This window comes from Pyrus communis, chromosome 11 (assembly GCF_041283825.1).
Source record: "Pyrus communis isolate YQ-2024b chromosome 11, ASM4128382v1, whole genome shotgun sequence".
Lineage (NCBI taxonomy): Eukaryota > Viridiplantae > Streptophyta > Magnoliopsida > Rosales > Rosaceae > Pyrus > Pyrus communis.
In genome coordinates, this window is record NC_142575.1 from 15,386,477 (window position 1) to 15,401,010 (window position 14,534).

At 36.1% G+C, this 14,534-nt stretch overlaps 1 protein-coding gene across 4 annotated transcripts; it reads right to left on the minus strand.

Moving 5' to 3' along the window:
* Nucleotides 1–1,113: 1,113 nt before the first annotated feature.
* On the minus strand, nt 1,114–9,141 carry LOC137741382 (putative axial regulator YABBY 2). 4 transcript variants are annotated; one of them, XM_068481101.2, is made up of 6 exons: nt 8,615–9,141; nt 6,351–6,476; nt 5,696–5,837; nt 4,704–4,752; nt 4,481–4,556; nt 1,114–1,531 (listed from the first exon to the last, which is right to left on the minus strand). In XM_068481101.2, exons 1-6 carry the CDS (start codon nt 8,684–8,686, stop codon nt 1,439–1,441), a joined length of 558 nt encoding a protein of 185 aa, XP_068337202.2. In that variant the 5' UTR covers nt 8,687–9,141; the 3' UTR covers nt 1,114–1,438. The 4 variants fall into 4 exon arrangements, with proteins under 4 accessions (XP_068337202.2, XP_068337201.2, XP_088536212.1 ...); XM_068481100.2 differs by having other exon boundaries at nt 5,696–5,843; XM_088680086.1 differs by lacking the exon at nt 8,615–9,141 and adding an exon at nt 7,002–7,151.
* Between the last annotated feature and the right edge of the window lie 5,393 nt (nt 9,142–14,534).

Consider the following 14,534-nt stretch of genomic DNA (forward strand, 5'->3'; position numbering starts at 1 on the left):
TTTCTTTTACCTCTCTTCTCTTGCCATCTTCTTTAGCTCTTCTATATCCCTTATTTTTAACATGTGTGTGTGTGTGTATATATATGATACAAAAACGAAATGAAAATCAAACGAGCTTAACTTCGTTCAATATCAACAATACCCTAAATCAAACGCAAATAGGTTTTCCAAACCTAAGGCTAGTACTAAATTTTCCAATATGAAAATTATGAATCTGATCAAATGAAACGACAACTCACTGTATGTGCATTTAAAAATAAAAAAAAGATATTAATAATTATCTGAGCTCTCTCTCTCTCTCTCTCTCTCTCAGAGTAAAAGACGGGTGAAACATGCAAGAACGTTTGCATCATCTATATATCTTATGAATAGTGGCATCTCTCTCTCTCTCTCTCTCTCTCTACCTCATGTTGCTTTAGTCATGACAGCTCGAATACAGTACTGATAAGCTGGTTGTAAAATTATAAACAGCCAAACATATTGATGAGTATTAACCTGTGGTCCTCCGGGTGGATTCCCAGATGCATGAATATCACATTCACTGTTCTAAAAATCCTCACCTAGTGCCGTCTAGGCACTTGGCGGCTAATCATGGCCCCGATTAATGCCTAAGCGTTTGAAAATTAAGAAATGATGCCTAGACTTGCTGAGGCACCCGCCTAGACCGCCTAGGCACCTAGCTAGCCTATCCAGACCCGCCTAGGCACCTGCCTAGGTTGCGACTCACTTAGACAAAAAATAGATAACTTTCATTTTGCATTTTATTTTTTTCAATAAATTGTAAGAGACTTGTTGTAGACTTAAATGAACACACAATATATGTTTGTTTACTATGTTTTCACTATGTTTCAATACTTCATAATATATATGTCATTCTATTTTATATTTATGATGAAATTGTTTATATTTTAAGTATAAACTGACATTATTTACACGAAATATAATATATTTACATAAATCCGCCTAGTCCGCCTAGGCTGCCTAGGCCCCCCGCCTAGGCGCTAGACCCTAACCCGCCGCCCGACTGGCGCCTAGCGTCTTTTAGAACCTTGATCTAATTTTTTTGTGGTCCTTCCACCAAGAGAGAGAGAGAGAGAGAGAGAGAGAGTATGCTTTGTAATCCAACAAACGCATATTTAACTGTTTACTTAAAAGATTAAAATATGTTCAACCTGAACGAATCACAGGAGTAGTATTTGCTTCATAGACAGTTAGGGAAAATCAATTTAAACACGTAGTTATAGGTAGTAAACAAAAAGTGAGGTTCTAAAGAGGTTTCCTAGCTACAGGATCAGGAGACTTCATCAACCTCAATATGTTCAAGTAATTGCATCATACATACATACATACATATAGAGGGAGAGAAGCCTGCAGGTACTTCTCACGGGAGGGGGTATTTTTTGTATACCAGTTTGTTTGAGTACAAGCCATTAGACTTTTAAGTCCCCTTTCCTGCAAAAGTCTGGTCTAGCTTTGGTTGCTTGTTGGCATCCAGCTTTAATCCAAAGTGAATGTGGGGAAAATGTGCCCACTGCAACACAAACGACCATTTTCTCAGTTGATATATATAGGTTTTATTCTGACTAGCACATTCACATTGTATCATAAATGTATTCTCTCTAATTACCCTTAATACTGCACGTAATTCCATACTGCACATCGTTTAATAAAAATGCACATAATTCATACTGCAGACTCTATTAAAAGAGTGTGATACTTTGTACAATGAGGATGCCTGCAATTTGTACTCATGTTTATAAATCAAATTATTTGGTGACCTTTATACTACTACTATCTTGCTTCGATATATTATTAATTAAAGGAAGAAAAAGTGAAATTAATTAGTATAATGGTATATAATGTAGCCGCATATGTCTGAAAGATTGTCAGCTGTTGGAACTTAATTAGAACATATATCTGCATATTGATGGCCACTCAATCCTACTTCAATATTGATAAATAAAAGTATGAGCCTAAACCACTGGGGTTAGTCTAGTGTTGAGGGTGGATTGGAATAAGCTAGGTCAAGGGTTTGAAACCTTCCAATGTAACCAAAAAAGTATGTATGATAAGCTAAAAGAACATATCAATATTAATTGTAGAAGCAAGTCTAAGTAGCCTAAACCCTAATACATATATAATCAAGTTGAAGGTGATGCTCAGAACGCCATTCATGCGGTGTGGCAAGAAGGACTTTAACTTCTATATCCTGGTTGAGGACAATGAGAAGGCTAAAGCTGTGCTTAAATATTTTTTTTTTTTTTTTGATTTAGAGACCTTTCCTTTTGTCCTAGAGAAGGTAATAATGAATAGCTTATTCCATTGCTAGAGCCGCACTTTCTTCAGATCATCCTTTATTTGAAGTTGAGCCACCAAGCTCTCTACATTTATTAAGTCTGAGTTGAATGTACTTTTATCTTCGAGTTAATGAGTAATTTCCATATGAAAAAAAAAACCCAAAAACAGAATGAAACTTTTACAAAATGTCTCAATGCAATTTTAAGGCGAGCTACCGGCCACTTAATGTAATGGATATTTACTTCTCCAATATGGGGACACTTGTGTTAATAAACAATTGCTAAAATCTTGTCCTTTGGATGTACTGATCCAAATCTTGCACATATAAATAACATTAACCTAACTTTTAATCAAAATAATCATTAACCGTGCTTCTTGCCACCTTAACCATCAAGGAAATTTGCAGTCTTGACTTCACACACTTAATTTGTTATAAATCGTCAGGACTCGGATGCTAATTACTGACAGGCAATCCACATAAAATCCAATCTCCATCCTTGTTTTGTATATGTTACTATCATAAATAAATTTCACATGCAGTTTTGCATAAGTACACTTATAATCTTCAAATTGCAAAAGTCCATGGATAAGTTACTTTGAGAGCTTGATCTTTTATTATCTTGCTGAGCTGATTTTACCTTTGGCTTTTTATAGAATTAATTAAGTTAAATTAACAAAAGGGAATTGTTATTGGTATTTCAATATACATTTTACACTCCAAACTTTCTATAATTAGATAGAAAAATGCACTTGAAAAGTGTATAACAAGATTTTTGAAGTGCCAAAAACAGTTGCAAAAAAAGAAAAAAAAAATTCAATCATTTGTTAACAGAATTTGTATGTTGATCGACCTTAATTTCCTTTTGTTAGTATTAGTGATAGTTTCGACTATTTAAGGCTAGGAGGAGAAACTTATATGAAACTGGAAGAATCCCTACTTCCATAACTTCAAATATTACCAGTAATAACAATTTGAATATAGTGGGAAATCACTAACATTCCCCACGCAACGCAAGTCTTCTCTACTTTGGCTTTTGAAGTTTGTATAGTACTAATCAGCTTATGCCTAAATTATGCATTATACTTTCATTAAATTGCTTTTCAACAAAACTCTAAACCCTAAACTCAAAATACATAACCCTTAAATCTAGAAACAAGTAGTTCTTTTTTATATAAGCATGATAAAAGCAAACACAAGTAGAGGATCCTATTTTTCCAAGGACTTGTCAAACCGTGAGTTTCCTCTTTAACCCCGGGGTCATTTTTAGGTCACAAAATATTTTTAATTTAAACTATTGGGTCAATCATATTGTAAGATGTCAATGAAGTGAAATTTTAACAAGTCATATTGAACTTAGTTGGACAGGAATATTGTTTCAATTACTAGAAAATGAAATGAGCATCAACCTATGCTGAAATATTAAATTATTTATTGACCTATTAAACTTTTAAAACTTTTTTTTTTGAAGCCTTCGTCTATATGAAGTAAGATTTTAATATTCCCTGTTTCTATATGTTCATGTATTCAACCACCCAAGTGATGAAACCAAAACATTCATTTATATTTTATAATAACAAAGTGTAAAATTTTAGGCATGTTTAGCAACCTTTTCGAGTTTCGGTACATAACCTGTAGGTTGTTCTTTGATTGGTTAGTCATACCATATTTGCACACTCCTGTATGATTAGTATTTTTTTTGACAGAATTTTCTTTGAAGTTCTCAATTATTATGATATATTGTATGACTGTTAAGTTATTTTCAAGAGCCATATATTAGTAGAGGTGTGCTATCCACACACCCCTTTTACTTCTCACACACTCTGGCCTTGTTAATTTTAGTCCTTTGATTTTCTTCAATTCATCCGATCTGACGGCCGAAAATTAGAAGGGTATATGAGAAGTAAAAAGGGGTGTGTGGATAGCACACCCTTATTATTATGATGTAGGCCAAAGATTGATTTATATTCTTATAGATGAAATACTTACATCGGTTCTCGATCGGGAAGAATCAAATCATCCCTTACTATAACGTAGTATGGATCAACTTGTTGGTTCTAATATATACTACCAAATTATAACTTGATAGTCCTACCATATCATAATGAGCTAATAGGCCTCCCATATGAAATATGAAAATTCTGAGAGACATGATGGCTGCTATGTTATCAACCCGTAACTTACATTTTTAGCTGCCTTGCTAAAAGCTTCCCTATGACTAATGTCAGGGTTACTAGCTTTAATCCTTTGGATCTCCTCCCTGCAGAGACAGAGAGAGATTAAATTAATTATCTTATCAGTATTTCATCTTCAAGGGTAATTTCATCTCTTAATGATAATATTACCCTCATCGATAACTTGTAGCAACAAAATGTGTGACAAAAACAACGATTAAAAGTAAACTTACTTGATAAAATTGTTATATGCTGAGGGAACCCGCTGTCTTTTCTCTGGTGCTATCATATATGTATGCAAAAACAATTAGTTTGAAGAAATTTGTTTTATTTTGAGAATATAATACATTGTGCAAATGCTTCCCATGAAACCAGTAGGCAGTGGGCGGTAGGACAAAATTACATCATTCGATCGAGCTAGCTAGCTAAAATACTTTGCACCTCGTTCCAATGATATATATATATAGCTAGATTCCACACTTCAAAAGTGCAACCTATTAATTTATTTTCTGAAATAGTTATTGTGTTAAAATGTGAAAGTATTAATCCTCGTGAGCACAGTTTCTAGGACGTTGCTATCCATTAATTTACGGGTACTGAAATCTGCTATGAAAGGTCACCATCATGGATGGCCCATGAGGAGATGAGGACAAATCCCTAATTGAGCACTTGTAAATGGTGTTTGCATGAAGCTTTTATATTCAAACTAAATGGTTTTAGATATTTTTTTTATTATACAATTGATATTTCTATTTGAAACCAAGTTTAAATTGCACATAGAGTACTCCACTCGGTTGTACAGGATGGACCACATTCAACTAACCTAAATAAATGATATTAGAACATGATCACTTTGAAGTATATTGGGTGATTTGGCCTGGTTATTTACTTTTTTTTCTAATTGTGTGGAGACGTACGTTGTTCAAAGCTATCACAAGATAATTTATTAACCTAGGTAGTTGGTTTTGCAATTAACATTTGGTATGAGACATTAAGTGTTAGACGAGGGGGCAAGAGATTTTTCAACGTGTCTAGAATATGGCGCAATACGCCATATTTTATTATACAAGTGGAGGAAAGATTTTTATTTTTTTATTGTTTTTTTCAAGTGTCCCTTTCACTTATATAATTAATGACATATAGCTTAAGTGCTTGTATTATGTTCACACTGAAAAAATTGTTTATTCAATTTGAGAGAGAGAGAGAGAGGGAGTGAGAGACTCACGGAGTATGGGAGAGACTCTAGGTTGTTCATGAAGCTCTAGAGACTCAAATGCATGACCAAACTTGTTGGATTTGGATGATGATGACGACGAGGACGACGATCCGCAGTTTGTATTTGAATCCTCGGAGCTCAGGTGTTGTTTCTGTAACTTTCGTTAATAAATTATTAACCAAAAAATAATTAAATTACATTAATATATATCAGTCAAATCACAGTTGGCTCGAAATGAACTTGAATTGAGATTTCAGAGACACACTCAACACAGAAATACATCATATCGAGTTGGCAATGGTTGAATAATCACTGCTCGATCTTTAATACTTCTTGAAAAACTAAAAATCACTGTGTCTAATCCTTAATTAACTTATCATGAATAAATTCACTCCCACACTTGCACATAAAACTACCTTGTTCACATACACCCCAATCAAATTCCATGTTGAAATTTAGGGAATCCGAGTCAGAAAAAATATTGTATATTGTTACCTAAGAAAAGGAGAGCAAAATGCACATATTTGTAATTTTCTTACAAACAATGGTACTAGTCTAATTTATACTAAAAGAATTATAGGGTTTGAACTTCGAGTGCACGGCAATCCATCATTTGCAGAGAAAAATGCACATACATTTAAATTAATAATTAATATATGAGTACCTGAGGATTTTGAGGAGGAATGGTAGTCGACTGAAGGGAACCTCCGGTATTAACAGAGAGCAGATTGGCACAATGCCCACATCTCACCGTCACCATATTCAGTAAACTGTTGCATGGAACACTCACCTGCACTATTCGATTCAGTTATCGATACGTGTATAATGTAGGAGGTACAGTAAATTATTACCTAAATGCTTAATTTATTCTTCTTAAAAGAAAAATAAAAGTAACCAGTATACTACTAATAAATGTGAGATTCTAGCTAGGTTAAATTAGTTAATGCTTAATATCATGTTGATTGATTTCTAGTTTAATTTGTTGGCACGTGAATCTTTATTTCTTGCTCTCTCGCGCACACGCACTCAAAGGCGTTAATGTAACCATCATATGATCGTAACTAAACCCTATTGACCAAACAAAAAATCAAACCTTAATTCATAAAACAGAAACAAATCCTGTATAAGAAAAAACCAGATTGCATTTATAGTCATATGATCTCATTATGAAGAACTCTATCAATTGAAAACAGCGATACATAGGACACGCATCAGCGATATGAGGACGAATAATCCAGTTATAAAGACAAAGATGATGATGAGAAGGAGAAGAAGAACAAGGAGAAGGATGAAATGTCCAAATGCATCTGAAAACCTGTTTTCTCAAATTAACAAAGTACGTGAGCAGAATTGATCTCAAACCACACATGAGAAAATAACTGCAAGGTCTCTTGGCCCCCTTCATTTAATTACCTAAGAGTTAAGACACACACACACATAAACCATCTCTCTCTCTCTCTGACTGATTCACACGCAGACACACAGAAACTCACACGCGCACATAGAGATGCTATTCTTTTTCTTTTTATCCTTTCGGTGCCCCTTCTGGCTTTTCTGCCTGACACACCCGCAAGGAAGATGATAAAAGATAGAAAGAAATAGTTCAGTGTATCAACACAGAGAGAAAGAGAGAGAGAGAGAAGACGAAAGAAAGCGACTTGACGGGAACGGAAACCATTAAAGGCCATGACCAGCAGGATTATCCACTCACTCTTCTTCACTATCAAACATAACTACTCATGATTAAAGCAAGAGGGCCGAATCATCATCATCATCAACTACATTAATTTAACCACTGTACATTCTGCAGTGAACTCTCTAGTGTTTAACATCGTCATTTTCCGTATATATATTTTCTCAACAATCACAATACATAGAGTTCAGAAAGGAAAAAGAAAAAAAAGGAAATAATTTTAAAAGGGCTTATTTATCAGAGACACCCTATGATGAAACAAAGAAGAAACAAGAAGCACTATCTGCTGCCTTGGCGCTATCTCTCTCTCCCCCTCACTCCGTTCCTCAGACTATATTCACAGGTGTTTGTAAAGAGTAAGGAAAAGGTAAGGAAAAGGCGCCTTCTGTACTACATTGGTATGAAGAACCTGAAATATGTAACAACTGGATCACATTTATTCATCGAGAGGGAGGGGGAGAGAGAGAGAGAGAGAGAGAGAGAGAGAGAGAGAGAGATTATAAGTAAGGAGTAGGAATGTGCACAAAGTTGGGCATATATAGCTTGGGATCTGAAACTTCAACCCTAGCTAATAACCTAGCTACTTGTTGCCCTAGTTCATGGCCATGAGAATCCCGCAGCGGAAAACATTCAGGAGATTTGTTTGCTATCTTTAGCCGGAAGCAATCTTCCCTCACTTTTGTTATTGTTATAAATCCACCTAACTCTTTATGGGGTCGATTGCAATTCTACAACTACTGGTCGATCTTGACGTTCATAAAATGATTTTTTCATTTTTTATTATTTTCATGTACTTGGAGGCCTGCAGGCCAAAACCCAGGTAGATTTCTTCATAAAATATAAGGTAGGAGACAGATTCTTTGATCAATTCCATATGAATCACAAGAATTCGCAATTCTTGGCGTCAATTCGAGTACTTAAACTTTAACCAGAAAAGGGCATTTTAAGTAGTCGGTTAAGGACCAAAATTGTTCTATATATTCACAAAAACCCCATTATATATTCTTCTGCACTTTAAGTAAGTTTTTATTTTCGGGTGCATAGAGGGACATGACGAATCAAATTCATTCTTGATCTGAAAGCTAAAATAACGAAAGCCCGGATATTGGTCAATTCAGCTGTTAAAATAAATGGCACAAATAAACCTTAGAAATGAATAATTAAGGACATGACTGAGAGAGAGAGAGAGAGAGAGAGAGAGAGAGAGAGAGAGAGAGAGAGAGAGAGAGAGATACCGCTAAAATGGTGTTGCAGAAGTTGCAGTGAACATAACAAACGCGTTCAGATGCCATCAAATCCATTGACATAATATTTCAAAGCTTAAATTGTAATATATAGCCTGATCAGGTAGTAGTTATTGAGAGAGAAAGGCTAAGGTGTGAAAACAGAAAAAAAGAAACAAAATATAATTTGTGATTAAAGAAATAAAAAATGTACAGAGAAACGAACACAAAGACAAAAGATGAGAAAAGAAAGAACTTTTTATGAGAGAGAAGTAGAGAGAGAGAGAGAGAGAGAGAGAGAGAGAGAGAGAGAGGATGGGACTAGTCTGGTCGGAGTGAAGTGGGAATGGATGTAAAATGTAAGTAGTGGTTTTTGTAATAAGAATATATAAAAGGTGGTTTTATGTGTACGGTTGTTTGTGGATCATTTTAGAGAGAGAGAGAGAGAGAGAGGTGGTGATGGTGGGGTTGGGTGTGTTATGATTGAGGGAATGAGTGGGTCGGAGTGACCCATCTCGTAACCCTCCTCTTGCCTTTCTGTAGCGGATGAGGGGGGGCGCGATCGAGATATTTATGCTTGGAATGTTTAGGGAAGAGAGAGAAAAAGAGAAAAAAGTTAATAAAAAGAGATCTTATTATTGGGATGAGATGAATGAGAAAGATAGGGACGAGCTTATGGGAATGAAATGAAAGAAATGTAGAAGTTTTGAGAATTGTTATTAACACTTTAGAATTTTTAATTTGTGCTTTAAATTTTTTATATTTAGAAAAAATAATACATTTACATGGAGTGCTAATAATAATTTCTGAAGTTTTTATTTGTGCTAATAAAATAAATCATGTATAAGTTTTATTGACATGAAACAATATACTTGTACCGTATAGTTAGTTGTAATCCGAAAGATGTGCTTACAATGTATGTCATGTATTTGTATTTTGTGTGTCTGTCAAGTGTCCAAGCTGGAGAGAGTGAAGGTGCTTTGCCTTATTACTCATTACTCATTTCTCCTTGTTATTTCTTGTTTTCAATTTTTTTTCCATGCATGTTCAATATTTATATTATTTTCATTTTTGATTGATTTTGTTAGAGGGAAAATATCTTTTGTCTCTTACTTCGACATGACATTTCTGTGTTGCATCCTAACCTACTTTTGATTCTATGTTGTGAATGAAGCTTTAACCGCACAAAACCTAATTTTTGTTTTTGGGAAATAAGACCTTTTTTTGTTTGTCGGAAACTAGAAATTCCCATTAAATTCCGAGAATAATGTTTGCATCCTTTGCTAAAATGTGAAGTAATCCTTTTAGACCAAATTGATCTCACTGATACTACCAACCATGCATATACACGGATGATGCTACAACATGCGCAACCTTTGTTAAAGAATTATATTTGCGTTAGTTACATTCATAGCTTGGATAAATTGTACTTGAGGATTCCATGATACAATTGTGGAGTAAGAGATAATTCAGAAAATTCTGGAGCTGATACGTAGACTTTTATACTTGATTGGCAAGAATGCCCTAGTGATGCTCATATTCGTTCCACACGCAGTACAACCACCAAGAAGACCTGAGCTGCTGACCACAACTTGTCCAAGCTCCTATGCTCATGGCAAGTAGATAAGGCAAGGGAATTATAGGTAGAATTAATAACTAATTCCTACCTTTACGCTTTCATCATTAAAAACATATTCCTTCAAAACAAGGAAGCTCAATCACATCCAATCAAGGATTCTCCAAGATAATCCTTATAATTTTTCTTGTAGCATTATAAATAGGGACGTGTAAGACCTCGTACTTTACTGCACGACTTGTTTTACTATTTTTGACATTTGCTTTAGTCTTCATCTAATACATTGATCATTGCCTTATGTATGAAAGATTTTTTCATGTAACCGAAATACAAGACAATACAACACTTGTCATAATACAAGTAGAGAGATGATATATTTGTTAAGTGTTCCTCCATTATATTATCACATGTGCTGTATTGGCTTATGTTTTTCCAGGTATGTACATCGAAAAATTTCTCATCATGCATGTATGAATGTACCCAATTGAGTAGAATATATCTCTTAGTCAATCGATTAATATAAAACAAGAACCCCAAGGTATTGCTTTTCTAAAATAGTAATGCTAGGTAGACCAAAATTTTAAACTAAATTTGCAAACCAAATTATGTGTAACCAATAGGAAATAAGCATGTTAATCAACACTTAAGTAATAATCCAACCATCCGCAACCACATCATTTGGTTTACAAAACTTGGTTCAAAAAATTGATCTCCTTAACATTACATTTTCTAAACTTTATCACGCGCCGTCATTGTGGGACCATGATTTTCCAGAGTCGGAGTAAGGCTGATTCAAATATCGTTACCTCAGAAGTCCAATTATGCACTCACTAGCCCCAAGCGCAGCTAGATCAGACTGGGCAATGGTGCCACCATTAACCTGTTTCAAGGTAACAGGCGAAGTCTAAGCGACTCCGCTGGATGACCATGCTTGTTCCGCAAGACATAATATTTGATCCGGATATAGACACAATCAGATTTCTCATAAGTCTTGGAGTTCCTACAATCTACGAATTGGCATGCGTCGAAGGTAATTACAACTTCTAAAAGAGTGCAATATCTATTTCTAGATATCTTCTAGGATTCTCCTAGCTTAGAACGAGGATTCTATCCTAAAAGGTTTCTCCCCATGGTATAAATACACCCATCTAGGGTTTGTCTCTGGTAACGCAATCTCAATACTCTAATTTTCTTGCCCACTACTTAAGTCTAAAATTACTTACTAACTTCACTATCAGAGAGCCTTTGGCCGACACACACTCACACCTCCGGTCTTACGCTTACTCATGTTTGTTCTCTACTTTGTAGGTTGCTCAAATTTGTGCCTCCACTGTCCGCAACGATGCACATATTTGGTTCCAACAATTAATGCTTTCATTGAGAGTAAACTCATATTACTCTCAACCAGATCACCCTACCATTGACATGTTTGTTAAAGAAAGCTCAGTTAACACCAACGTTAACCATGTCGGCAGGGATAACCCGCCGTCCAGATGTGTCCGCTGTTCCTAGAATGGATAACTTGTTACCTAATGCCTCTGTTACTCTTAGAACGAGTAACAACCCGCTAGGAGTAACAGCTACATCAAAAAACAATGAAGAACCAGTCAAAAGCCACTCTACTTTCGTGGGCATTGAGAAACGCATGAAAAATCTGGAAAACTTGAGAGGGACAACCTTTCAAACCCAAATTCCTGTTTTCGGTTATGCGAATAAAAGCACTATAACCTCTAAAGGAGAACCTATAGTCGGTCATTATCCCAACTTCATTAAACATCATTAATCTAGGCAGGGGTTTCTTAAACGACGAGCAAGTCACTAACTTGACTTTTGTCGGTAGACTCCGAGCTTTGCAAGACTCTCTTTCCTTGAACATGACAAGGTTATTGAGAGCAGAGCCTTATGGCCTAGGGTTTGACTAGCCCGAATCCTCTTAAGATTAAGAGCGACGATTTCTCCTAGATAAAGAGGATCCCAGAGGTTGGGTCAGAGATGACCACCATCGCATCTCTGGTAGACCAATGGTCTGGATCAGAAGCCTCATTTCAAATCATTTTGTGGTAATTTCACCCCGTACTACCATATTATGCATTATCGGAACGATGTGGCGCTATACAACAACAATGATGCATGGATGTGTAAGATGTTTTTGTCACTCCCACTATCAACAACATCCTCCACAACATAAAAGATAAACCTTTCATTCGATGCTTAATGCCATTCCCGAAGCATCTAGCGAAGAAGAACCAGAATGAATACTGCTCTTTTCATAAGAGCACTAGTCAAATTACTAGGGGTTGTCGTATGCTAAGGGATTATATAGAAGAATTGCTCAATCAAGGACATTGTTAGGAGTTTGTCAGAGACAAGGCAAGGCAAAAGGGCTCAACTGAACCCAAAGACAGGGACAGGTTGGATAAGCATATCAATGATAAAGATCAACGTCCAGCAAAAGTCTACTCTTAACATAAACTGCATCTACGAAGGACGCAGAATCTCGGAAGACGAGGATTCAAATGAGCGGACTTCGAGAAACCCGATACCCATCACCCTAAGATGAACCCCCTGTTGACGCCTTTAAATCGAATAGAAAAAGATACCATCCAAACTATATGCGGTTCAATTTCATTCTAGAGATATGTATGTTGTCCATTCCGTACTTAATCGCAACGATGCCGTCTGCCCAAAGACAAATCCTTGAATAACTCATCTCCTAACACTCCATCATAAGCTTATTGTCAAAAGTGTTTCCGATCCACATGTAGGTGACTAGGTCCCCAAAGAACTTTCACTTAAGATTCATAACCATTCGAGACATCAGACAATAATTCTCCACCCTTAATCCGGTCAATGCAAAAAGGTAAGTGCAAAGCAAGAGGTTTTCCATGGGTTTAGTATTTTAATTCCTAGTACCGAAGTAAGGTGGTACTCCAGATATCACGATGGATCTCTATGGGCACTAAGCTTGGGAGGTAATTTTCTTCTGAATTAACTTAGCCAATGGGGCTTTTGAGCTCTGTTCCTGGCCCACAAGCTTGCTCGTGCTCTGCTCTGTCACTTACCACTCCGTAGTTAGCTTACTTTGGAAGAATTGTTGGATTAAACTATAGTATACGGAGAGAAATCAGATCATGATCAGACAAACATTACTTGGAAATTATGCATTAGTAAGGGAAAACTTTGGAAGAACGTGAGGCTCATAAACAAGTAGGAGAAGTTCAAGTTATGAATTGGACGAGTCCCTATATATCCTAGCCGAATAACAAACGGATAAAGAAAATGAAAGAACTTAACAATTACGACTCTTCATCAACAATCGCAACTGCAACACCCCCAAAACTTGCTTGAGGAAGTTCGATAGAAGCAACATTTAGGTCAACTAGATTAGCTCCCTTCGGTCGTCGAATAAAATGCAAAAGATAAAGGTACAAGAAAACCAACCTCTCGAATATCCATCAACAAACAGCCAGAATTACATTCATCGCGATGATCCTAACATGTGTAACAGGCGAGGTAACCCTAATTATCTTCACAGTCGATTGCCACCTTATATAACTGTCATATCTTTGTAAGATCCGCTTCATTCTACTAAAGGGCTTCTTCTTGGAACTTCTCAATTTGAATTACCTCTCATTGAGAAACATCCAAATCTAACTAAAGGATAGATGTATCGGTATCACAGGAACATTGCTCTGATGCCAATGTTTGCCTTACTTTCCTTTTGGCCTTTAATGCTTGGACTTTTGTTGATTCAGAATCACCTAAATGCACCACTAAGGCACCCTTCTCAATCCCCCCAAGCTCGTTTGGTGTCTAAAAGTGCTTCCAATTTAGAACTTTTCTCTTGTAAATCCCTCTCGAGTTTGATCTGCTAGCCAGTTCACTTTTGTAAACAACTTCGAGTTCGGAAATATTATCCTTTTGGGCATGAACCAAAGCCTCTATCCAAGTATTTGCTTAAAGAGAGTATGATATAAAAAGGAAGAGAAAAAGATAGAAACAATGTTAGAAATGGAAGAACAGTAAAAAAGTTAACTGTGCATCTACTCCGATAGGTTTTTTTTCAGTAGGTCATCCTCAGCCATCACCTCTCGGAAATCAGGAGAAACAACTTAGCGAACCAGAGCCTGAGCATGCCTAACATCATGCCGACCACTTGCATCTATAAAAAGTGGTATCGAATCATGGGTAAGCTTGATTACCAAGCATGATGCTTCGCTGGAGCTGCCTTTAGGAGTAATGGATCGAGTAGGTTTTACTTTTAGAAATTACCGATCATTTCTTCAACTGGAGGTGAGACATGGGCAACTGAGGCGTTGAGTTGCAAATCAGCTAAACGGATGTACGAATCTGAGA